General features: G+C 37.9%; 1 protein-coding gene across 2 annotated transcripts in view; it reads right to left on the bottom strand.

Annotated features, from left to right (window-relative positions):
• LMBRD1 (LMBR1 domain containing 1) overlaps positions 1–26,751 on the bottom strand; it is a 69,385-nt gene that overhangs the window by 20,872 nt on the left and 21,762 nt on the right. For both annotated transcript variants that reach the window (XM_021390813.1, XM_021390812.1), the window contains exons 6-9: positions 26,030–26,118; positions 21,781–21,854; positions 8,159–8,284; positions 6,682–6,834 (exon numbers count right to left, since the gene is read on the bottom strand). In XM_021390813.1, coding sequence (XP_021246488.1) covers positions 6,682–6,834; positions 8,159–8,284; positions 21,781–21,854; positions 26,030–26,118 — 442 coding nt within the window. The remainder of the gene's footprint in view (positions 1–6,681; positions 6,835–8,158; positions 8,285–21,780; positions 21,855–26,029; positions 26,119–26,751) is intronic.

Here is a 26,751-nt window from a genome sequence, read left to right as displayed (position 1 = left end):
TCTTTCACATAAAGAAATTCTCATATTATCTACATTCTCCCCATACCTTATAACTTGGACTACAGACTAATCAAGACTTCACTTCTACTCTATTAATCACCATATAGCTGATGAATAAACACTAACACTCAGACTCATAGGTGAGCTTGCAACTTACACAGTTTGTCTGAGTCTTTATCAGCTAAAGATCAATCTGACAAAGTTAAATTAAAAGCAGCTTGGTATAACTGCACTGCCATCTACTAGGTCAAGCCAAATAGATTCTCCTAAATTAAATTTAGATACAGCCATAAAGATTTACCAGGGGTTCTAATTCCACTTTGTCACAGCACAAATGAGAAGGAATACAAGCCCCTGAGAACATGTTCTACTTTAAAGCAAAGGACAGAACTTGATTAAACAAAACCTCTTGTTCTTCTAACAAGACTATTTATCAACTGGTGCTAAAAACCTTTTAATACTAGAACAGGCAAAAACAACCTGGGTTTCAGCCAAACAGCACACAGAGGAATTGAAGAAGGTCATTATCCAAAGAAAATACAATCTTTAATCCACATTGGAATTAAAAACTTTCAACACAAGATTAGGTTTATTTCTACTCCATAGTATTTTTGCAAGCAAGATCTCAATGCTACCACAACTCAAGCTATGTTACCATTTCCACATCAATCAGACCTGCTCCATTGTCAGGTCACTTCCTAAAACAATCAGGTGCAAAACAGTAACCCCACCACTGCCTGAACTCAAAATACATTTGCTATTGAGCAGATTGCAGATCTGCCGCCTTGCACTTACATCTCTTACATCAACTGTAAGCATTTGCTTGGGTCTTCTAATCCGTAAGTCAGTATGTATCAAGTGACTGCCAAAAAACCCAGTGAACCAGATTTTTAGGAGACTGTAGACATTACAAACAGCCACTAGTATACAGCATGTGCTGCTTCCTGAAGTGAGTTTCTCTAGCCTCTTCATATTATGAAACTTGACAACCACAGGAATTAAGCAGCTATAAGCAGAGGACAGTAAGAACTTGTTTACTCAAAGCTTCATTTTTATATTTGAACATACAAGATTAAAGATACATGGCTAAATGAAAACTAAGGCAAAAGCATGGAAATAGGCAATCCTCAGTAACAGAGGTATAAGCAAGCCATTTCTAGGTCCAAACGGAAAGTTGAGCTGTATTCAAGTTTGGTAAACCAGGTCAAATTATTTAGACATTATAATGATTAGTGTATTTTTCTACTTCTGCTGTATACAAGGAACTGAAGCTCTTCTAACATTATTCATGTTCTGCTTACATCATTTTCTTTATTATTTGTCTTCAATTTCCTAAACCTTAGCCTCTACATCATCCTTGTTAGAGTTATGCAGAGAGGTCTTTGCATCCTATCCCTGCCCCCAGAAGTCTGGGAAGCCAAGCTGTTTAATGTTTCTGAATAACTCTTAACTGTTACTGAGATCATGGAATTTTGACCCTAATTCATTTTTAGTAGACATGACCACATGTTAGCAGGAGGGTGTCCCTCACAAAAAGAGCTACAATACTTGTCCTCACCTTCCCAGTTGTTTCCTATAGTTGTACTCAAGTACCAATGGAAAAAGAAATAGCAAATCAGCTTACAGTAACTGTTCCATGACTCTGAACAAAGAAACAAGCATTTAAAGGAGCAGTCATTCTCTGAGGGCTGGTGTCCATTAATATAGTAAAAAAATATGGTGGCACAAATGTAACATCATTGATCAGTTACACTGACCAATAAACAAGGCTGGATTTCTCAACAGTAATACTTCAGTATTTGTACTGTCAGCAAGGAGCTGAGAGTGCAGTGGCTGGAGAGTTGGCTTCAAAAAAGAGGCCAGTTCCAGCTAGCTCCAAACAGCCTCACTTCAGTGCACAGCTGAACGTAGCAGCCAGTGATGGCACCTCTGGGAAACCATTTTGGAAATGGCAAAATATCAGAGAGCAGAAAAGAATAAAAAGTGAGTAACAGCATTACAAACACCAATGCCAGAAATAGAAAAACAAGGACATACTGGAGGCACCAGGGTAGAGAACTCCATGCCATCTATGGAAAAGACCACAGAGGAACAGATATTCACACTTAGAGAAGGCAGCTATCTCTTTAAGGAACTGCAGCCTACAGAGATCTCACATGTTAGAGTAGATTCTTCTGACAGGAAAGGTTAGATTTTGTAGAAAAACTAGAGTAGTTTGACATTACATGATAACCCCACACCATTCACTACTCACATCCTCAGGGTCTTCCAGGTGTCTTGATTTTGTCCAAATTCAAAGCCTACAGCTTCATGTTTGACTTGGACTTCACATGAGTCCTTCCCAACTCAGTATATTCTGTTCTGAGTCTGATACAGCTTTATATGACTTTGAGTAAAACAAGTCTGATATGCAAAATTTTTAGTCCATGTCAAAGAAAACGTATTCCTCAGGAGAAAATAAAGTTTTGTCTTAGACAGGAAATCACATAATAGATATTCAAATCTAACAAAAATAAGAGTGTAGGAGGACAATACACAAAGACTGAAGTTTGAGTGAAGACATTACGTTAACACTGCGTTTTTTTACAGCATTATTTCTGAACATGCAGGCCTTTGGAACTGATAGAATACAATTACAACTCCCATAAACCTCACCACCCCAAACAAAGCAGAAATAGCACTCTCTTTGACTAGTATTTGACACAAAGAGCTTCAGGTGAAGTTTGAGAGACTTTAATGAACTCCTACATTGATCAGGACTATTATATATGGCTATAAAAATCATAGAATCATAGAATTATCTAGGTTGGATAAGACCTACAAGATCACCTAGTCCAACCATCCACCTACCACCAATAACCCCACTAAACCATGTCTCTCAACGCTATATCTAAACGTTTTTTCAACACCTCCAGGGACAGCGACTCAATCACCTCCCTGGGCAGCCCATTCTATATCTCCTTCTCTTCATAAGGGCCACTAATTGAACCATTCAAAAGTTATATTTATACAGAGACAACTCAAAATATTATGGAAGTAACAGTAAAACAGTTTTGCAAGAGTTGAGATGTTAACAACTGAATGCTGGACATTATAACCTTCATAGGATAGCTCTAGGAAGAGTCAAAGTAAACAAGTTTTGTAATATGCTTCAAAGCACCCTATTTTAAATTAAAATTTGCCAGGAGGAACTACTAATGTGCAGCTCTGCTTTTTTAGTCTGGCATTCTTAGGTCAGCAACTCACTTAGAGGATAATGAGAGGATAAAACTACAAAAACATGAAAGACACTTGAATACAATCCTGACCATAAACAATAATCTATAAGTAGTTAGTGACATTGTAAATCATCCTATAAGAATATGATTGTTGAAGTAATACAGACACTACATGCAGCCATTGCATTTCTCAAATGTTAATGCAATAAGCTGAAGGAACTACACAGATTAACAGTTTTGATGTTTCCTTTGAAAGTAAAGTGAAGAGTCACAGACATTTGTCCTAAATGAAAGAGTTCGGCATAGTTTCTAAGTCATCCACTAAGAGTTTCAAGCTGAAAGCTTTTGGACTTCAATTTCAGCTTGTTTCCATTGGCACTCAGCATTAACAGCAGCAATAGCAGAGCAAAGTGCTTACAGCCATCTTCAGTTTTATGAAGTACAGGCTAACGTAATGCTAAAATTATACCCTACAGCTGGTAAGAAACACTTTATACAGCAATCTTGTCCCATAGAAGCATTTTTCTTCTAAACTAGGTATATACCAACTAAGATCAAAAGACTAAGATCAAAGACTTACCACAGTGACAGTCTTTTGCACCAGATGAGTATCAAGACAGAAGTTCTACATATCTAGTTTACTATTGTTCGAGCAATTATTTCACAAGATGCTTAATCAAAATGCATATATTCTTGTCAACACTTCACTTCTGCTGGCTACAAGCAACTTCAGTTAATACAAGCCACCTAACAGCTATAGAGAAGGAAGGATTATTCTTCCTATGTTCACATGCCTGAGAAAAAATAACATCCAAATTTGCTATGGCAACATCACAGTACAACATTTCACATTCCCTTATCATATCTTGTTTTTAATATGTTGCACCACTTTTTAATGTTAACTGCATATGTACATCACAGACTACAATGCAAGCTGTAAGAAATATCAGTCCTTTGATATTTGTTTGTCCAACATAGCTACAAGTAACAATTTCTGCATGCTCTCTGTGACTCATCTGGTCATAGAAAGTTTATCACATCTGTAATCCAGACATCCTTTACCAGAAGACAAGTAAATACATCTACAAGATATGTTTTCAACAACCTGTTAGCCATACAGTTACTCTTAACAAGAGCATAAAAAGGCTTTGGCCTACAGGGATCTATTCAAAGCATTACTCTATTATTCCACACAAGATGTCCATCTTCCTTCTGTAACCACATCATAAATACAAACTGACTTTGAGAATTGTTGACACTTGTTATTCTGAATAGGTCCTATACATATGCATTACATACACCATTTTATCCACATACACAGGCTACATAAAGCCTGTGACAGATAACATACTGGTATACTGGGTGCAGGTGCCAAGGTTTTACAAGCAGGGAACTACAGAAGTGTATCTTGTAAGAATAGGCTAGAAATAGCCTTATGATGAATACAGCTGTTTCCAACAGATCCACAGCAAGACACTCCTAGCCTGTTGAGGACACTGGAAAAAACCTCTTACAGCTGCCAAGCACTGACTGAAACTACCACAGGAAAAGAAACAGAAGTTGGTAATCATGATGCTCAAATCAGCACCTATCCAGCTTTTTTTTTTGTTGTTTTGTTTTGAAGAGCTGCAGAACGGAAAACAGAACTGAAACAAAGACTGCCATGGTTTTGTGATTTTTTTTTGTCGGTATTCCACATCATAGCACCATGTAAAGCACTGGCAGTTAACGAGTTAACATTCCGGTTCTGTGGACTGCCACTTCTGGGTGCTTGGTTCTCAGAGGGGGAAGGGAGGAGCTGCATGCCCCAGGGTTTTTTTTGCACGTGGAGGGAGTTGGTGAAGCCGGCTGGCAGACCGGGAGTTTCCTCTCCTCGTTTTGCAGTGGAGAAGCACGTGGTCCCCCTGCAGCTTACAGAGTACGGACTCAGCTTTGAACTCTCTCACTGTTGTTTTACTTGTTGGCCTCAATTTCGATATCATACTTAGTAAATTAACGTTCCTCCTCAGATCGTTGCCGCTGTTTTATTTTAGACCCGTCTACGGTTTTCCTACGCTTCCCTTTTTTCCCTTTGTTCTCCCCAGGGCGTGGGTCCGCAGGTCCCGTGCCGCGTTAGTCATGGGACCGGGCCGGCTCGCTCCCTCAACTGCCGACATTTTTTTTTCCTCCCTTCTCTCCTTTCCGGGCCTGTGGGCCTGCTGTGCCCCTGGCACGGACACAGATCCATAGATAACACCGTGACAAACAGAACTTCATGCTGCTGGAATTCTTTTAAGTGAGAAGGCTGGAGAAGTAAAGAGCAGCAATATTCCACCCCCAACACCATATAATCTATTCAAGGAATCATTTTCCTTGCAGGATAACAGAAAGTGATTACAATAAAGCAAAATTAAAGCATTTCCAAGTCTGATCTGGAAGCAGTTTTAAGTATCAATATTTTTTCTATTCTGTCAAAGAAGGTTATCATAGTAAAAGCTGAACAAGCTGACAACAAATAAAGCCCCTATTAGGTCCAACCAAACTAACTAGCTTTGCCAAACATTAGACCTTATATCTTAATGATTAAGTGGCTTCTTACAGTTTTACATTCTACATATTAGAAATAACACTTATGGATACACAAGGCTATAGCAACTACACATGCCTATATTTCTTATGCCTATATTTCAAGGCTTCAAACAAAACAGGAATATTGTCTGCAAAATAACTAATTTTTTTATTTAGATGTATATTATAACAGAAGACTCATATTCATGTAGTATTATGATATCTACTTGCTGTAGCATTGTCATGGGAGTATTATAGTGATAATAAGCACTTGATATTCAGCATGGTAATTGATGAACTTCACCTATAATTTATGAGGGCTGCTCCAGAAGTAATGTCTCTTATTTTATTACATCAGCCCACAGCACCAGAGGCGGATGTTGGTGGTATGGCAGCAGAGGCTGAACATTCACAACAATAATTCCGTTACATTTTGTTGCCATGCAACAGATGGCAGCAGAGGGGCAGACTGACAAAATGGTGTCTGATATGGAAGTATGTATGAAGCAAAGGTGTGTGACTGAATTCCCCCATGTGGAAAAACTGCAACCACTGACATTCATGGACACCTACTGAACACTTAGGGAGATCAAACGGTGAGGCAGAGGGTGATGTGTTTCAGCAGTGGCAACAGTAGATCACCTCTGCTAGTGCACTGGCAGAATTTTTTTTAAACACAAGCACAGCAAGCATGATCTTGTTCATCACTGATAAATGGATAGCTAACGGCAGCAACTATCTTGAAAAATAATGTACTGTAGTTGAGAAATTGCTCTATCAAATAGTGTTATTGTCTTCTTTCCATTAGTTGTAGTTTCCAGAGAAATAAGAGGTATTACTTCCAGAGCAATCGAAAGAAGGAAGCTGAAAGGTATTACATGCGACTCGACGCTCAAAAATTGTAACAAATTTTTACCTTCAGAGGTCGGATAGCTTCACAGAACTTCAACCACCAACTTTTCTCAATGGTTTCCAGATGCCTCTCTCTCCTTCGAAGCGTCCTTAGTCTCTCTTCTAGTTGTTGAACAGCTCGTCTATCCCTTGATGATAGAGGTCGACCATCTCTGCACTAATTATCAGAAAATTAGCGCAAGAGATCATGGGACACTGAATCAATGGAACAGATAGACTTGATACCTGATTTACTGAATTACAACAATTCATTTTTGACATATAATTCACACAGTGAAGTTTAGAATTAAACACTGAGGCACAACCTTGAATATAACTCATAAGCAATGGAAAATTAGTCTGTACTAATGAATACATGAAAATGTAGAAATAATTAGAACAAGATACCCTGCTTTTTGATCCTAATTATCTTACGGAATCTAGCTAACAAAAGGTACTTGCAAGCTTTCATAGCCCAATAGTCTGTAACAATACTTGACTTACCAGGGGTCTATTATTCTCATTATTTCAATGAGAGATGCCTTTGCTCCAGTCATACTTAAGTTATACCACAGAAAGCTACTTCGTAGATTTCATTACACAATACCCATACAACATCTAAGGTATTTGCACTATGTAAAGGTAGCCAAGTGCTAATGTCAGAATCATTCAAACACTGTTGGGAGTCCACTATGACGTTACAGCACATGTGGACTACCAGAATTAAAATGTTCTAACCTAATTTCTTCCACCCCAACACATCATCACTCAGGACTGTGAAAATCACTGATCAAGCCATTATCTGAAATGGGTTGGGAAAAGGGTGAGGGATCTTGTACAGGATAAATCTTCCCTGTTCAGCTTGCACTCTCTGCTTGTTAGAACTTCAGTGTTTATATAATTCTCAACACTTCAGTGAGCTGCAAAGCCATCAGTGATTTACAAATGGTATTACATCCTGAAGATGTTTGGAATTCACAACAGATTTCCATTTGTATACACTTCACAAATAAATGTTTTATAACAGCAAAGTACATTAACTGGGAAGGAAGAATATTTGGAGCTGTTACTTATTCATAAAGAGATTCAAACTATTAATCATAACTTGAACTCATGGCAGCTGTATATGGCAAGTATCCAGTGTTGATAACTGCACTGAGTAGCTACTCTAACTGGTAGCAAGCTAAGTGAAGTTAATATTCTTAACTTCTACAAAGTATGTCTTCCGTATATCTAAACAGGACTGGAGAAGTTTGAGTTTAGCTCCTCAGCATCATTATTAGCAAAGCATGAACAACTGCAACTGGCAGACTGAAAAAATACCAGCAATCTGTACTAAGCAACTAGCCATAGTTGTTTCAAAATAAGTCAAAAATTGCAAGCTAATCACTTCTGGCTTGCTAGTTTCGTCTGGAACACAAATTTACTTAATATGACCATAAAATGGTAAGCTAATCAAGAAAAAAAGACCATTAGGTAAGTGAGAACAGTGAAGTTGTTACCTTTGACTTAATCCGTAATATCCGTTGCTCCACTTCTTCAATATCTTCAGTGTTCTCCAAACGTTCATAAGCTGCGCTGGTAGTTCCCTTAATCAAGTTTAGAGGCAAAGCTGACATACCGTAAGCCTAAAGTAAAGAAGGAAAATACATTTTCTGTTATGTTTTCACTTGTTAAGCCTACTGTATGTTATAGCTGTAAAGTATCACTGGTTTGTTCTCTCCTTCCATAGTCACATTCTGAAACAATCAATTCCGTTAATTTTTGAGCAAAACATTACAAACACTATGCAGGTTCCAGTATCCCTCAGAATATTTTAAAGACTTTCTGTAAGCATAACCTACTGAAAACTTCTGAAGCTAATTCTTGTTTTTTGGTTAAAAATTCATTAACTACTTAATTCCACTGTCATAACACATTAAGTATCTGCCACTGAACTCAGAAACTTCAGTTTTGCTCTGCAAATAACAATACTCCATGGTTTCAAGGAAAATTTTGACAAATATCAAAAACATTTTCTTATAGAGTTGCTAGTGAAGTAAAATTTCATTCCCCTTAGCCACAGAAGGCAACTTAGCAACTTCAGTTCCTATGTTAGAGCTTCTTAAGTATAGGAGCTGTATACACACACTGGAAGAAGACCTCTATCACAGACTAGTAACAGCAGGAAGCAATTTCATGCTTTCCAAACCATTCTGGTTTGAACACTACTACCACATAGAAATCTACATAAAAGATTAAGTATTTCAGATACTGAAATGAATTTAACTTCAGCTAGACTCATCTCCATTGGGAAATCTGGGCCATGCATATGGACAGTTGTAATCTTTGAGAACAAACTACACTGCCATCTAGATGAGCTAAAAAGCAGCCTCCCCCCAAGCTTTCTCCTAGCTAGGCTTCCATCTTCCAGTTTCTTAAACAGAGGCATCAATATAGTATTCCAAGTAAGACTTTGGAAGCACCAAATACAGCGGAGTAATCACCTCTCTATTGGCTATGCCATTGCTGATGCAGCCCAGGACACTGCTTCCTTTTCTGCTGCCACACCACTGGCTAATGTTCAGCTGGCTATCCACAAGGACTTGCAAGTCTTTTCAGCAGAAACACTCCTCTGCCAGTAAGATGCCACCATGAACTTATGCTGTTTTTGTTAGCCCTGTCTTCCCATCTGTCTGTCTCTATATCATGCCCCTTGTTCTAGCACATCTTCTCCCCATTTGATGTACTCATACTCACTAAGTATACTCAACTGCATCATCCAGATCATTTATGAAGACAGTGAATAGTACTGGATACATATCAACCCTAGCAAACTCCACTCATGTCTGGTCGCTCTAGAATTTAGGTTAACGAATAAGTACACCATCTTAATTCTTAACTAGAATGCAGGCTACAGTTTAAGTACAGTCCCTCTGTGGAATCCAAACCATTTCCAATTGGAGCCAAATACATTCAGTACGCAGAAACACAATTAGAGATTGCTATGACAGTAGGTCTACACAGTTTTACAAACACGAGACTAGAAACAATTTGATTCCACCAGAAAGCTTCCATCTGTTCTTCAAAAAGGTGCTACAGATCAAGACATTGGAAAATAAATCAGAACTCTAAATTTAAGCCTACATTTCTAGAAAGCCAACAGCAAATCAAAGCAGTGCAATCTTTTTGTTTTGTTCCCAATGTGAATTACATACTTAAACATCAAGCTTATACAGCCTTTATAACTAGATTAAGTCCTTTGAGCATAGATATTAACAGTCAAATGATTACCAAAGTAAGTCCCTGATCATCAGTGGGATGGTAAGGTGTACTGGTCCTTCAAGATATCAATATATAGAATGAAGGACAGAAGGACAAGTCATGTGCTGTGGTACATCAAGTCTCCACTGGATCTGTTAATTCTGATTCAGGGATGCATTTCTCTTTAGGCTGCAGAATAAGTACAAGTCTGCCCTGAGCAAAGTTTTAACATTCACAAGCTGATGTGAATTTACACACAAATTCTGATAAAACAAATAATCAATTCTTGACATATTTACTCCACTGAAATGGCAGTTTCTAGGATTTCTTAGACAGCCTGTGCCTAGAAATGTTGGATCAGATGAGAAGAACTGCCCTAAAGAGTAAAGCAGTAAAGATGAGTAAAGCAGTCATTCAAATACAACCAGTAATTACACCATGTATTTGTAGAATTTCCACATTTCTCTAAAGTGAACTGAATCTGTTCCTAAACACTGTAACGTTAGGTCTTCCATGTCTCTGTGTGTTACCAGAGCTGTTAAATAATGCCCAATTTCACTGAAACCTCATTTTCAAGTAAGGGAAAAAATCACAAAATTATGGTTAAAAATAACTTATTTCAGAGAAGATTCTCTCCTCTTGAGCCCCCACAAATGATTCATATTGGAGAAAACCTCTTTTTGTCTGCTTAAGAGCTAAAAAAAATTAAAACCCTAACAGCTTACTACCCAGTAAATACAGAGAGGCATCAATCTTAAAGAGTCATTTCATTCTGATTTGATAGTCTGCCCACAGGTAACATACACTGCATCTCTAAATAGATGAAGTTAATATATAAGTTCCATGGACACCTCCTACTTCAGGAAATCTAACTCTAACAGAGAAGATGTAAAACTTATACAAGGAAACCCAGCTCACCTATCCTCTAAAAACAAATCTAAACAATGAAGAATTTTGAAGACAATCTTGTCTGTTTTTCATAGGAGTGATAGCAAGTTCAAGATTTGAATTTGCAAAGAAATCTGTATTCACAGTAGGCCAGAAACCTGCAAGTCACAAGGAAACAATTAGTACAATATTATTTATGTAATATCAGCAGGCACTGAAGAACAATGAGAATCATACTCTAGCTGTTCTCTCAGTGCATCACAGAATGCAAGTTTACTCTATACTTCAGAGAACACTAAGATACTACTTTAGGGATTACATTAGCATTACTTCAGTTTGTTTAGTCTTCAGTCCTCCTGCATTCCCTTCCTTCCTACCCTGTCAGCAACAGATCCAGCTACAATCCTCACATTCCACAATCAAAACTAGATATTTTCAAATAAGCAGTTGCTGTTATTGCTTTTGCCTTTTGCAGACTCAGCATCTTACAACACCTTAGAGTTGCCAAAATCCCACAGCGTATGGCTACATAACACATTACTCTGTCTTACTAGTTAGTATCAGATAAGTTTAGTGACTCATAAGCACAAAATCGAAAGTGCAGTTGAGCTAAGTCATAAAAATCCCATTTTACAAAAGCTGCAACAAGCAAGTACTTCAAGGATAAATCCTTGATATTAAAAATACCCAGAGAGGCTTGCCATTGGGAATCATAACTGCTAGCCTAACATTTTTAAATTGCACAAGCTACCAAAATACTTCTGAAAAGTGTGTTATGAAGGTAGAAACACCTAGTAAGCAACCAGACCAACCACAGGAAGACAGATCAGTCATAAACACAAGAAAAAGAAAACACTGAAATGAAGGTAGCAGTTACCTTTAGAAAAGTCAAAGGACTTAAAGCTAGTTGTGAAAATCTACCACAAAAGGCAGCTATCAAGCTGCGTTTAACTAGAATCTGTGTTTCACTGTCTACACCTGCTGTGTTCAACTATCAAAATAAGGACTCTGATCTTAGTACCCAGATGTCACTATAACTGACAGTAGCTTACTAGCTTTATGTATGTTTAATATTAAGTTTGTAATTTTAAGTTACTAGAACGTAACTAGAAAGTACTTGTGCAGCACAACAGAAAGTACATGTTCTATCTTGCAGGTCCATATCACTGAGATGTTTTAAAAGGTATGCGTGTATACGCATATACAGTATCTTGCACATAACACAAATTAGACTGACAAACATTTCTTGCAGAACACTGCCCTCTAGTGAATTTGCATGAAACAGCCAAATTAAAGCACCCAAGTCAACTATGGTATGAATGTTTAATAGGCTTAAGAAAGGTAAGTGCTTGCCACAATTTTAAACTTACCAAAAAAAAAGAGTTGAGTTACCGTCTTTGCATAACAGCTTGTTTCAAGACATAGCTGAGAGCATGACCACAGAAGGCAAAACATGCAATTCTACTAACTACAGTCTTAACACAAATGGATGCCCATTAGATAAACACCTTTAGTTTAGGGTATAAAGTGCTTTAAAGACAGATGTGTTGAACATGAGCTAGATTTCTTCAGTATGAAGATCCCACAAAAAAAACTCCAAAAATAGTTTGGTATAAAAGTATTCTATATTATGTAATTAGCATTTTACTTAAGTACTGGGGAAACTGCTATTTTTTCTTCATAGTAATTGCTAAGTACAGGCAACTAACTACAACACTACTTCATATTAATACAACGCAGCCTCATCAGCATTGTTTCTGTTGGAGCAGGCAAGCTAGTACAAATAAGTAGATTTAGATGTGATTCACTGCTGTGTCGCAACAGCATTTCAAGCTTGTGTAAGGACCTTCCCTTTAAACATTACCCTTCTTTTCTGCACACCTAGATTGCACGTTTCTTCCCCAGAGTAATCTCTGATTCTACAAGTAACAGTAACATTTTTTTTTTTTCTGTATCTAGCTATTTACCCTTACTACCATTCTAAAGATAAAAAACTCAACTAGAGACATTGTATTTCCAAAGCACTATTTAGGCATGGCAAACAGTGACAGTGGTTCACACACAAAATAATTAACACTGAAAAAGAACTCTAAGATCATCATGTCCAACCATCAACCCATCCCCCCCAGCATGCCCACTAAACCACATTCCTCAGTCCTACATCTCCATGTTTCTTGAACACCTCCAGCAATGGCAACACCACCATCTCCCTGGGCAGCCTGTTCCAATGCCTGACCACCCTTTCTGAGAAGAAATCTTTCTTAAAATTCAACCTGAACTTCTCCTACTGCAACTTGAGGCCATTACCTCTCAACTAAGTCTATTGCAGGACAGAGAGATGGCACAGGCAAGTCAGGGAGCCAAGGACATTTAAATGATATTAGACATATGTGTTTAAACATCAGCCTGCTATTCACTGATGGGAATTTCCAGATGCTTGGTATCCTCAATGTACGATCAGCCATGGGAATCCAAACTTGACATTCTGCTCATCTGTGCCAACTCATTTGACAGTCACATGAGAACAGATCATAACTTAACAAGTTATCACTATCTTATCTATGAAGAAGCTCAAGGGGAAGGCAGAAAGGAAGCTGTTTAGCTCTTTCCTAAGTTGGGAAGAGCAAAGGAGAAAGTGTGATATTTTAAAAGTATCTGAACAGGCTGCATCTCCTCTGCTCTGCACTGGTGAGGCCTCACCTGGAGTACTGCATCTAAATGTGGAGTCCCCAGTATAGGAGAGACATGGACTTGCTGGAGTGCACCCAGAGGAGGGACACAAATATGATCCAAGGGATGGAACACCTCTCCTATGAGGACACGTTGAGAGAGCTGGGGATGTTCAGCCCAGAGAATCATAGAATCACCAAGTTCAGAAAAGACCTACAAGATCATCTAGTCCAACCGTCTACCTATCACCTATAGTTCTCACTGAACCATGTCCCTCAACACAAAGTCTAAACGTTCCTTGAACACCTCCAGGGTCAGTGACTCCACCACTTCCCTGGGCAGCCCATTCCAGCATCTGGCCACTGTTTTGGAAAAGCAGTATTCCTAATGTCCAGCCTGAATCTCCCCAGCACAACTTGAGACAGGGTCTGTGGTGATAGAAAAAGGGGTGATCGTTTCAAGCTTGAAGAGGGTAGATTTAGGTTGGATATAAGGAAAGAGTCTTTTACAGTGGGGGTGGTGAGGCACTGGAACAGGTTGCCCAGAGATGTGGAGGATGCCCCATCCCTGAAGACTTTCAAGGCAAGGCTGGATTAAGCCCTGGGCAACCTGATCTAGCTATGCATGTCCCTGTTCATTGCAGGGGAGTTGGACTAGATGGCCTTTAAAGGTCTCTTCCAACCCTAAGGATTCTATGATCTCATGGACAGTTTGTTTTTGTGCATGGCTTTGTGCATTTTTTTTTTAAATGCTCATTCTATGCACCTTGGAAAATCATTCAACATTTACCAGTAAGCTTCAGTTCTCTCATGGGAAGTTTTAGTATCCAATATTCAGTTTCTAAAGGAGGACATCAATTTCTTCAAAAACACCGTTAAAGATCTCAAGGCACAGAACAGACTGCCCTTATTGAATGTAAGGGTCATCCATTTCTGTAACAGTCATTGTGACAGTATCTTTCTGCTTTAATACATTCACTTTCAGTTTTCATATTAACAAAAATTCATTTCCACTGCACAGATTCAAAAGATGAGCCCTATGGAAGAATAAGTGACTCTAAGACAATCATGGTTCACATGGTAATGCGATAACATCCAAGGAGTTTAAATACTTATGTTCAAAGACAACAGCCTCTGCACTACAGCACGTGCAGTGAGCTTGTTCTTGCTGGATATATCACTCAACTGTCAAAAAAGTTAACTTGATCAGTTGAAATACTGAACATAGCTGCTATGCCCAGTTGTCATATTCTACATTGCTTCATCAGGCGGAGAAGAGTATTATCAACCAAGAAAAGATAAAAATGAAGTTTAAGTGCACTCTCTCAAAATCTGAATGTAAGAAAACTAACACTGATCAGCACTTGAACTTCTATAGTTTTCCAGGAGTGCAGTAGGAATCAGGCTGTTAAAACAAAAGAACAAATTGGTTTGCTATTCTACTTATGTATGATTGGTTCTTTGTAAACCAAATCAAATAACTGCATTTCTTTTGCATTTAAGAAGTGACACTGGAGTGATTAAGTAGCGATGACCATAAATGCCACTAACTCACAGGTTTCTCAATGACTGTTTGAAGTCTACATAACAGAAAATCAGTAGTAAACGACTCCTTTTAAGGTTAGACAGATTACAAAAGGCTTTAAGCTTTTTCCCCTTTATTGAAAGTAAGTCAATTGAAAGCAAAGTAAATCTTACTCTAGACGAAAATTATTTGTGAAAAGGTTATTATTTTGTCAGCAGACAAAAATGAGCTTTGTAATGTCTCTTCTTTCACAATGGAGAAAAGATCACTTTATGATTCCATGAGAAATCAAATAATGCTTATTAAATGTTTTGGAAAAATTACAAAGCCAATTATAATCATCCTTCAAGGACATGCTAAATGAGATGCACAAGATCACTCAAAAATTAATCTGCCTATCATTGTGTGAGTAATATGTTATTCTGCTTTGAATTCAAATAGCAATCTGGAGCTGACAACAACTATTGTATTAATACCTAAAATACCTAAGGCAACATAAAATCATTTCAATGCAAAACACATTAATGAAAATAGATTCAAACTATATCATCTGTGAAACTATTTCAAGCAAAGCACTGCAGTCCTAATTTATCATTTCCTTGTTATATTTCATGCTATAGTCATTGAAAGCTATCAGTATAGATCATCAAGGTCATGGATTTGTAGAGCCTCCCTAAGGATCATTCACATTTCTTTCGAAACTCTTCCATACCAAGTGCTGTACTTCTGTATTACACATCACAGAACACCAGGAAAGTTGACTGAGTTAAGGCTTTAATTGTAATGGGTTTTCTCTTCTAAAGAACACGCTGAAAGTTGAGCCATACCAAAAAACAATGTTACTTAAACAATGTATGTACTTAAAATGACATTTAAGCTTATGCTCTCATAAGTAATCACATGATAGATATGTCCATGTAAGTTGTAACCAACTTCATCTACACACTTCTGTAAAACCACTATCAACCACCCTCAGCAAGTTAAAATTCAGAATATATTTCTTTTCCTAATTGCTCTCTACTCTCTCTTCCCTGAAGGAGGAATACATACCAGGAAATAACATTTTTTCAGGATATTCAGCAAGTAAATACAACATCAAGTGGGAGTTTCAGTACTACATTGAAGAAAACCAGGCTAATGATGGGAATCAACCCAAAGTTGGTCACAAGAAATGTAATGGGGGTTCCACAGTTTAAAATACTTTTTCCCCACAATTATTTGCCAAAGCATGCACATTTGCTTCCTGTACAACAAGTTTCTCAAGTTACAAGATGAAGAAAAATGAAGTGATTTGTGATGTTTAGACTATGAGCAAGCATTAAATGTTACCCCTTTCTCCATATCACTGCCCCCTCCACTTGCAGAACTAATTTCTGAAAGTTACCTCCTACCAAACCATTTAGAAGTTGTTACTATTCCCTGGCATAGAATAAGGATTTATCAGCACATAGTCATGCAAAGTTCATGACTCCTAGAACACAGAACTACCTACTTCTCTGAAGACACTGAATACTGTTTACAAACAAAATGCTCAATGCAGTTTAAGCATTAGATACATAAGTAGTGAATAAAAGAGAAACAGTAAAAAATTTAAATCCTTTGCATAAAAGAACAGCTGTGATACAATAGAGTAGTTTTCCAACATGGTTTAGGTGAGGTTATAACAGCAAAACAAGTAACTGAATCAAAAAAGAATCATTCACTGTCCCATCCAGTTTTTCCATTTCCTTAAGCTTTTAGGCATAACACAGCAGTTGCGACCCTTAGTAACACTCATAAATCCTGCAGGTCCGTAAGGTAGATGGATCTCAGAATTCCTGAGACTGGAAGGGACTTCCGGAGATTTTCTGGTCCAACCACCTGCTCAAAAAGAGACACTTAAAGCAGGTTGCCCAGGATCATGGCCTGGCAAATTATGAAGATCTCCATGGTGGAAGACTCCAGAACTGCTCTGGGCAGCCCACATGAGTGCTCAGGCACCTATACAGTACAGAAGTGCTTCCTAACATTCAGAGGGAACCTTCTGTATTTCAGCTGGTGTTCACTGCCTCTTGTTCTGGCACTGGGTACTACTGAAAAGAGCCTGGCTCTGCCATCTTTGCACTTTCCCTTCAGGTATTTATAGACATGCATGAGATTTCCCTCTGAGCCTTCCCTTCTCCAGACTGAACAGTCTCAACTCTCTCAGCCTGTCCTCACAGCAGAGATGCCCCAGTCCTTTCACCATCTTGGTGGTCCTTCCTTGGATTCTCTCCAGTATGTCTCTCTCTCTCCCTGAGGAGGCCAAAACTGGACCCAGTACTTGAGGTGCAATCTAACCAGCACTGATTAAGAGGGAAGGATCCCTCACCTCAATCTGCTGGAAATACTTGGCCTAATATAGTTAAGAATACCATTAGCCTTGATCACAACAGATACCCACTACTCTCTCATATTCAACTTGGAGTCCATCAGGACCTCCCCACCCTTTTCTGCCAAGCTGCTTTCCGGTTGGGCCTCCAGTAGGTCCTGGTATCTGGGGTAATTCCTCCCAGGGTGCAGGACCTGGCAATTCCCTCTGCTAAATTACCTAATGTTCTTTATCAGTTTGTTTTATGATACTCCATTTAGAAGCTGGGGTGAAGTCCACAATTTAATGTGAATATTCTGTTCTTCTCATACTGTGAAAAAAACCTCTTCTACGCATTCATCAGTAAGTTTTGTAGATTGATTTTGATATTTAAAGACAGAAAATGAAAGCCACAAAACCACAGTATTATCCATCTTCCCACCACACTCAACATCACAAGTCTGCAACCATCAGCAATCCTAGTCCAGTGTGATGCTTCAATTCATGTCCCCTACAGCCCTAAAGAACATCATACCAGACATGGCAAGTCTGTGCTTTACTGCATGAATAGCTCACCATAGACTTACAAGTAACACAAAATCAGTAGTTACTTGGGAGGCCCAAAATACCAGATCAATGCTGACAGTAGTACAAAAATAGATTTCAAGTGGATTAGTCATTACAGTAAGTTTGTTAGTTACATAATTTGAACTGTAGTCATTTACAATCTAGAGAAAATACCATTTCCCAGAGAAGAATATGTTTCCAGAGAGAAAGCTTAAGAGCATACACAGGCAGAAGTGAGCTTTGGATCTCAGTATCTACACAAATTCAAGGCTTCCTGGTGCCAATACCAAATATGCTCTTAACTTCTGAGTACTGCATATTACCACAGCACAGAAATGATATTTTAGAACAGCTATAACCTAATCCTTAACATTCAAGGCCACATTGAGCAGTACTGTTAATGTTTGGTTCATTGTAGAACAGATAAATTGTATATCAAGCATCTTAAGTAGCATCCACTTAATTTGTCTGTTTCACAGTACTTTAAGAAATAACATTTAAAGAGTAAAACAAAGTTAACTGCAGCAAGTACAAGCACAGCATCACTGTTCACTTGAAGTGTTTTGCTTTAAAACGGTAGGTCTCTAACGTAAAACCATCCTTAGTTTAAGAATTTGTTATAATACAGACTAAGTATGAAAGCATTTACTAGCCTATCACTTAATACACTTCAACTATCATTATGTTTATGTAGAATAGCATTTTTCTCTGCAATAATAAGAATGATTATACAGAAGACTGGATACATCTGCATGTGTACTTGATTTTCTTTATAACCATATACCGTTTAAACAGTGCAAAATACAGAACTAGCAGAACAGCCTGAGGATTTTCAGAAGACAGGGAACAAAAACTTGTACCTGTACTTGCATCCTTGACTCTTAACAAGGCTGAAGAAAACATCTAAGATCACCTCTGTTCAGACATCATGTGGTAACGGAGTTCCCTTACGTTCTCATTTATTCTCCACCCTTTTCTCATCATCTGCTAAACATCTGTGCCAAGTTTTTAAGTGAGCATCTTGGTTCTTCTGCTCCCTTTACAGAAGGGGATATTCATTTTGGACCTTAGAATCTACCACCAATTACCAAGAAGTAGTTTGACTAACCATGAAGGCCTCCCATCTTCAGAAACTGTAATAAACAGCCTGCATAAAAATACCAGTACTCAACTAGTTGTTAGATGTCTAAAAATCACAGGCAGGCATTACAGATGCTGCATCATAGACTTGCCTGGGTACTGATGCTTTTTTTTTTAAATCTAGAGGTCTAAAAGGCACACTGTATGAAAAACTGACCTGGAAAGTCAGCAAAAGTTACTCCTTTCAAAATTACACTTCTTTTCCTTTCAGCCACAGGGTCTGGAGTAATCCAAAGTGGTTCAGGGTAAAAGGATCTTACTAATTTCTGAGATTCGGGAAATTATAACAGCACACAGATTTTTCACTAAATTAAATTCCACATTAAGTCCTACCATTGGGAAAGCACAACCCACAGTATAAATCCAATTCTAGGCACTGTCGCTCAACTGGTCACTGGCACCACAGCTCCAGTTGTCCAAAGAATGGCTTTAGTACGGTACTGTCACTCTGTTACCATAACTACCTGTGAGTAAAGTCCTATGAAGAAACACCAGAGCATAAAAAAATTTCCTACTCCAACTTTGATAACATGGACTTTCTGCTAGGTGCTTTCACTGAAAGTGATGCATTTATACCTCAGTTCACTCATGTATCAAAATCAATTCACTGTTTCTGCATAAGATTCTACGATTGCCTGCATGCAGTGCCACACAGCACTCAAAAGTAGACTGTGTGAGCTCATCCCTAAGTCTCCTTAAAATAGTTCATTTCTCCCACCATGTCTTAATCCTTATTGTAGAACAAAAGTGATGGTTTTAGAGTCTTATACAGCAGTTAGAAGCAAAGAAAATAATTCTATGCTCCAAACATTTGCACAAATACTTGAAAGTTTTCAAGGTAAACTAATAAAAAAATTGAGTAATTAGGTTATTAAAGACACCTATTTTAGTTATCATGCTTGATGTTTAACTTCATGTATTACTCAGTATTTCTACAAGTCCTAAATACAGTAAAACTAGGCAACAGCATTAAGGACAAGTTTTTGTCTTCATTTGAAAACCCACACAGCCAGCATAGCATACTGAAGTTACTGAACACTGAGGAAAATTCACATTTCCAGGTTCAGTTAGCCTTGAGGAAAGAAGCATGTGAAATACAGCTAAAAAGAGCCTAAAAACTGGGCTCAGAAATAAATTCATGTCAGTGACATAGTAAGAAAGAAATTAAGTAGGAATACTAGAATTCAAAAGCTTTCAAATGCTACTAACCAAAACACTGTATATGCTTCAGTCAATAATAAACTTCTTTAAAACTAAGCAGTCTTGCACTTTAGATGCTTATGGACACCTTTACCATTTAATAAACCCATACTTGAGTATACAAAAGAAGCAGAACGCTGTGGGTATTCTCCCAGGTAACAAGTTCATTCTTAAATTTAGTTTCCTGAAGGTCAGAAAGTCTACATACGCTCTAAACTAACGTAATTCAACAAGAGATTAATCTTCCATAATAAAGGGAAACAAATTCAACATCTGACATGTTGTTACAGGCTAAGCAAAGGTCCAGGTCTTTTTTTGACCAGGACATTATCTAGACATCAGCAAGGTAGTCTGAACAATTTAGTGTTCTAAGTCAGTTACAAAAAGGCTTAATTACATTTATGATTCAGTTCAGAGGAAGCACTTAGTAAATAGAGCCAAGAACACCACCTTAGATAGTACTGTTAGTTGGTCAACCAAACTGCTCTCCTGCTAACTCCACAGAGCCTGATCATAACTAAACTGTCAGTGTTTTGATATTCACTTACAAATCTACACCGAATGGACTCCCATGCTCCTACTGTAACTTATGCCAGCGGAACATCATGAATATAAAGAAAAATTGTTAGCTATGTTTTTTTAGTAAGTTCAGACTTGTTTAGGAAACAAAAAGTAGTATTTAGTAAACACTTCAACCTCTTATCCAGTTACAACTAAAGCACTCTTTATCCTTATTCTGCAATAGCTTTGTTCACTCACCTTCTGCCTGACAACAAGCTACCACAAGATAACTGAATAATTTTATTCTGAGCTATTGTTACTGAGCCACTTAAAATTCACTAGCAAAACTATGTGGTTCTATTACATTATTAGTCAACCTGCAATGAAAGATAACTATTTTAGCAAGAACATACTTAAAAGATTAACATCTATCAAGCACTGAATTCATACCAGCTTTAAAGCTTCATCTGCAGTTATGTTAGGCTTTGAAAATTCATATTCACAAAGTTGTATCTTGATGACAATTTAATACTTAAGACTAAAAACTGATTGATATTCAGTGACTTAAGAAAAACAAGTTTCCCATTTTTCCTTACATATCAAGTTATTCTGCCAGACTTCTGTTTGTAAAACTCCATAGGGGTAAAAAAACATCAACGTAGAATAGTTGTAGTAAAGTTACATTCAGAATTATGTAGACTGACCAGACCAAGCTAGCATATCCCATAGTGCAATGAATAAAAAGGAACATTTAGTTCCCCACTGCGGAGTGGAAAAAGAGATAAAGAACTTAAAATGGCAGAAACCAGCAACTTTGTGTTACAAGCCACATGGAAGAATGATCTCCCCCAAAGAAATGCATTGAGCACAGTTCAGACTTGATTTCAAGTACTGAAACTGGTTCTTAAGCTGCAATAAAGAAAGTTATTTCTCTAATTCCAAGAAATTAGAAGTATTACTTCAAACAATAATAAGAGCTAGAAGATACTGCTCAAGCTACTTGGCATGGCAACAGATTTGCAAAGAAGTGTGGTCCATGATAGTGCCTGCATAATAACTTACCGTGTAAGTGATAGCTGCCAGCATTCCAATCACAGTCAAGGAACTAATGGAAAATGAAAGAGCAGTCAAGCCATCTGCAAAAAAACCAAGCCTGCTGTTATTTCTTACAACAGAGGTAGGAGAACTTTTCCTGAATTGATTTCCTGAATTTTTTTTTTTAAATCTAATGAACTGAAAAAGCAAAACAAGAAAACTGTAACTATCGGATATTAACTCAGACATGAAATTCACCTAGCAAAGCTTTTTGTTCTTCCTTCAATACTGCAAGAAGCAGGACAGCAATCTCTCCTTCACAAGAAGCCTGAAGATAATGCATTCAGTCAAACGGTTGAATAGCCACTGCTGAACTTGCTCCCACCACTGTCTTAACACATCTGTAAGACTTACTTCTGGCCTTCACAGAGTATTGTGATAACTTTCCACAATTTAAGCATACATCCTGGACAGTTCATCTCAGATTTGTTATCCCCTCTTTCTCATAATTCACATAAATTGCATAATAAAAGTATTGTTCAAAGAATCAGTTAAGCATGGATCCCTCAAGTAACCAAACAAGTCAGACTGTTGGCCTCAGCTTGGCTCAGACCACATACATCCATATACAAACTAGAAAAGAGTCAGAACCAAGGAGCTGCTGCTGCCTTGTTATCAAAAATTAGAGGGAATAGAAAAAGAAATGCAGCACCAAACTCTTCCCCAACAACATCAAACACTTGGAATCCTCCTGTGCAATCCTACTTAAAAGCCCTGTCCCTAATGCTGCCCTGAAGGATGTAATTCAGCAAAGTTCCTTGAGCACTTCTGTTTAAATGGTAACATGTAATGTAGTAGTAATGTAACAGCAAACTAAGCCACTGTCCATCATTTCCCCTCTTGTCCTCCCAATTTCTTCAACTGATTCAATGATTTAGAACACAATAGCTTTTACTTGATTTAACTGTTAGTAGGTGTTCATCCACTAGCCAGTTTCCAAGAGGCTGGAGCATATCCTGTACAGAGAAATTAAGGGAGCTAGATTTGTTCATCCTGGAACAGAGACCGCTTTAGAGACACCAAATGTAGATCGCTGTACCTCAGAGGTGTTTATCAAAGTGGCAAAGCTCAGGCTCTTCAGAGGTGTATAGTAGCTGAACAGGAGGCAAAGGCTGACAATGTTTATATTCACACTTGATAAGAAAGCTTTTTCCACCATGGGTGGAAAGAGCTTCCATTCTTAGGTTTTTCAAAAAACTAGCTAACAAAGTCCTGAGCAGCCTGGTGTGAGCTTACAACTTCCTGATTTCAGCAGGAGATTGCACTAGATGTGTCCTGAGATCTGAGGTTCCTTCAGTCTGAACTGTTGTTTGAGCTTGGGAAGTTAAGGTCGCAGTAAAATGCTAGTACAGTCAGAAACCAAATCCAGACTTGCACATCTCAATCCAGTATCTTCATGTGCATACCAGAAATAAATATCAACTATGCTATACTTTCAGACCAAGAACAGCCACAGAACTGAAAATTTAACAGTCATGTCAAGGTCGCATAGAGAAATTAGCTTGTATCTCAGCTCAACTACTGTCACTACCTGCATAAACAGTTTTTAGGAAGTATTTCACTCTGTACTGTCAGAATACTTCTCTTGCTTCAGAAAGAGAAATAAAGCGACAGTAAAATTTACAAGAAAACAATGGACTTATCCTTCCTGTCCCTTGTGTTTGTATGAACAGCTTATATCAGAGTTCATTATGAAAGACTCTGTAAGAAACACTGCTGAAGTACTGAGAATCCTCGGACCTGTCCAACAGCTACATCCCTATAAGCAGTAACAAAGACAAATATCTGTTGGGTTAGGTGTACAGTAGATGCACAAGTTTAGGAGTACATGCAGCACACTGGAATCAGCTCCAGCAAACTGAAGTGTCTCTTAAAATGAAAAATATATTATTCTTTGTCATTTTATTCCTGCTATGGAATCAGCAGCTCAAAAGTTTCAAAAACATTCCAAAGCTTGCAAGAAACCAACACATGTGCAAAGTACTACTATTGAGGTAGCAATGGAGCAACTGACAGTTTTGTGCTCTCAATTACTACTGTCTCAGAAGACTTTACTTGGTCCATAGACTAGGACTTGAAATCAAAAATAAGATACTTGCATGCATCTTCTGTGGTAAGAGAAATATCCAAAATAAAAGGGAGTGCATAAGACATACAGAAGCAGGATTTAGAAACTCCTTTTCAATAACCAGAGAACAAATTCAATCTTGTAAAGCAGAAGGTAGCTACAGTTTTTGCAGATGGAAAGGTCAGATTCAGTACTCTCCACCAGCTCGCTGTTTCTCATATTCTACTGCATTAAAGAAATGTAAATGGTGTATTGGCTTTCTCAGTGAAAGCTCTTAACAGCTCTTAAGGTAAAGTTGATTGAATTAGATATTACACTGAATAAATAAAAAGTTTTGCAGAATCAGTAACAAATACCTATTGGTTCTAGATGAAAAAGCACAAGCTTTACTCAAAGCATGATTTTAGAGATGCATTTCTATAGGAATAGGGCAAGCTGATAACACCTTAATCTGTAATTATTAGAACCCTTTTACTTCAAAATATGCTTTATCAAGCCGACAGGTTCTGTTCATGACAGCTTTAAGATCTTTTGCTAAGATTTCAGCCTAACCTTAATGTGAAATAGAGGCTCAGAATATACCTATTTCAGAGAAAAGCAGTTTTCTAAAGACAGCTTCACTTTTTATGAGAAATGCTAAATACTTTCACACCTGCATACATCAGTACTTCATATTACTTACATTGGTCTTAGCATTTCCTTTCTGCATCAGTTTTAAAAGCAGGGAGATTTTGTTTTGGAGGGGATAGCTACAGATAAGTCCATTCATCAGAATTAGCATGTCATGAACACACTGTAAGTAGTCTCATTCACAGGCGCAGGCCATCATAGTGGACTTCAAGCACCTTAACATGTGCTAGAGAAATAACACAGCAGGAGCCTTCTGGAAAGCATCAGTGACAGCCTCCTTAAGTGAAGGAGGAAGAAGGGTGCTCTGCTAAGTATCACACTAAGAAAAGAAAGGATTCATTGGTGATGCAAAGATCCAAGGCATCCTTGGTTGCAGTAACCACGAGATGATAAAGTTGAGGATCCTGAGGCAAGTAGGGCAGAGTGTAAAACCATAATTCTGTACTTTAAGGGAGCAAATTTTAGCTGCTCAGGGATCTGCTTGAAAGAGTACAATGGGAAAAAGCCCTAGAGGGAAGAAGGGCCCAAGAAAGCTGGTTGATATTCAAAGATTACCTCCTTTGAGCTCAAGAATGATCCACCTGAACAAGCAGCAAGTCAGGCAGATGTGCCAGGAGGCCTGCACATATGAATATGGAGCTCCTGGCTAAACTCAAGCATAAAAAGGAACCAGACAAGGAAGCAACGATCCTTGGCGATTGTGCCATTCCCACTCATCCTGTCATCAACACTGAGCCAAGGAAGGTTCAGACTTGTTATAAAAAATTTTTTTAATCATAAGTGGTTGAACATTGGAACAGTCTTCCTAGTGAGGTGACTGATGTCCCATGGATGTCTGTGTTCAAGAAGCACTTGAATAATCATCTTAATAATGTACTTTATCATTTGGTTAGCCCTGAAGAGGCAAGGCAGTTGGACTTACTGATCTTTGTAGGTCTCTTCCAACTGAACTATTCCAATTCTAATGCTATTTTTAGAAAAGGTTAACACAAGAAGAATGAAGAGGAAAAAAGCTCATGAGATACATAAGATACTCTTGTCTATGAAATATTCTCACTCTTACTGTGACCAGTAATATCTCAGTTAACCCACTTGAAGATTGCTATATCACAAGATACACACTGACCAAACTGAAGCTCATTGACTGTAGGGTATCCAAGCAATATTTATAGCTGTGATTAGTGAGAATCCCATGGAAGAAAGTACCATTTCCCACCCCCACCAAGCCCCTCCACAGTGAAATATCATAGGAGAAAGTATTAAAATCCTTAAAAAGGGACAATAATGAAAGCAGATTCTACTAATTCCGCATTACATACTTAAACTGTTCTGATTATTTTTGTCTGAATTAGAACAACACTCTTACTATGAAGAAAAACCTGTAGGGGAACAGATAAGCTCAAATTATAAAATAACCACCATCAGAAAAGTAGCTTTTTCGTTCAGTTAATGGTGAGCATTCCAGAATAAGCTAGTAGCAAGTAAAACAAAGTTCAGAACAAATCATCTCAGACTTACGGCTGCTTCCAAATTCTTCAAACAGAAGCTTCACTTTCTCCCACTCTGTCGAATTCTTCTTGTTGGGAATATCCAAAGGAACAAAAGCACTATAACAAGAAAGTCTCTTATTTATCCTAGGAAGGCAAATATTAAGAAGTACTTCCAACTTCAGAAAATGGAAATACATTTATCCCTGCGGAAAAATTGTTTTAAGGTTAAAAATTCTAAAGGCAACACTTCATGTAATTCACATTCCACACATAGGGTTTAATTAGATCAGAGATCATGTGTGAGCCTGTGCACAGTCAGGTATGAGTTCAATGAAATTGTTTTCAATTTACCATTCCTAAGAGAGGCAGGGATCCTACACTCAAGCATCATTAAAAGATGCATTAATCTGATTTACTAACCTGATTTGACCCACACATTTTTCAAAAAATAAGCATCACTGAAACAATTTATCTTATATATCCCCATTTCTGAAAGCTAGAATAAAATTCAAGATCCCCACAGGAAGTATTTAAGTTCATGTCTATGTTCCACTTCTACAACTACGTCAACACCTGCATTCCATTTCTTGTTTGGTTCCTACAAACTGGAATGTCAAAGAATAATAAGCAGAGTAGAATCCACAGTAACCCATTTTACACACTCATCAATGAAGATTCAGATAAATCCTGACAAGGAGATACATGTCTACAATTCTGCACCTTCTCAAGTTCCATATGGCAATAAGGGCC

This window comes from Numida meleagris, chromosome 3, assembly GCF_002078875.1.
Source record: "Numida meleagris isolate 19003 breed g44 Domestic line chromosome 3, NumMel1.0, whole genome shotgun sequence".
In the NCBI taxonomy this organism is placed as follows: domain Eukaryota; kingdom Metazoa; phylum Chordata; class Aves; order Galliformes; family Numididae; genus Numida; species Numida meleagris.
Note: the sequence above shows the minus strand (reverse complement) of the source record. Positions and strands in the feature narration are given on the sequence as shown.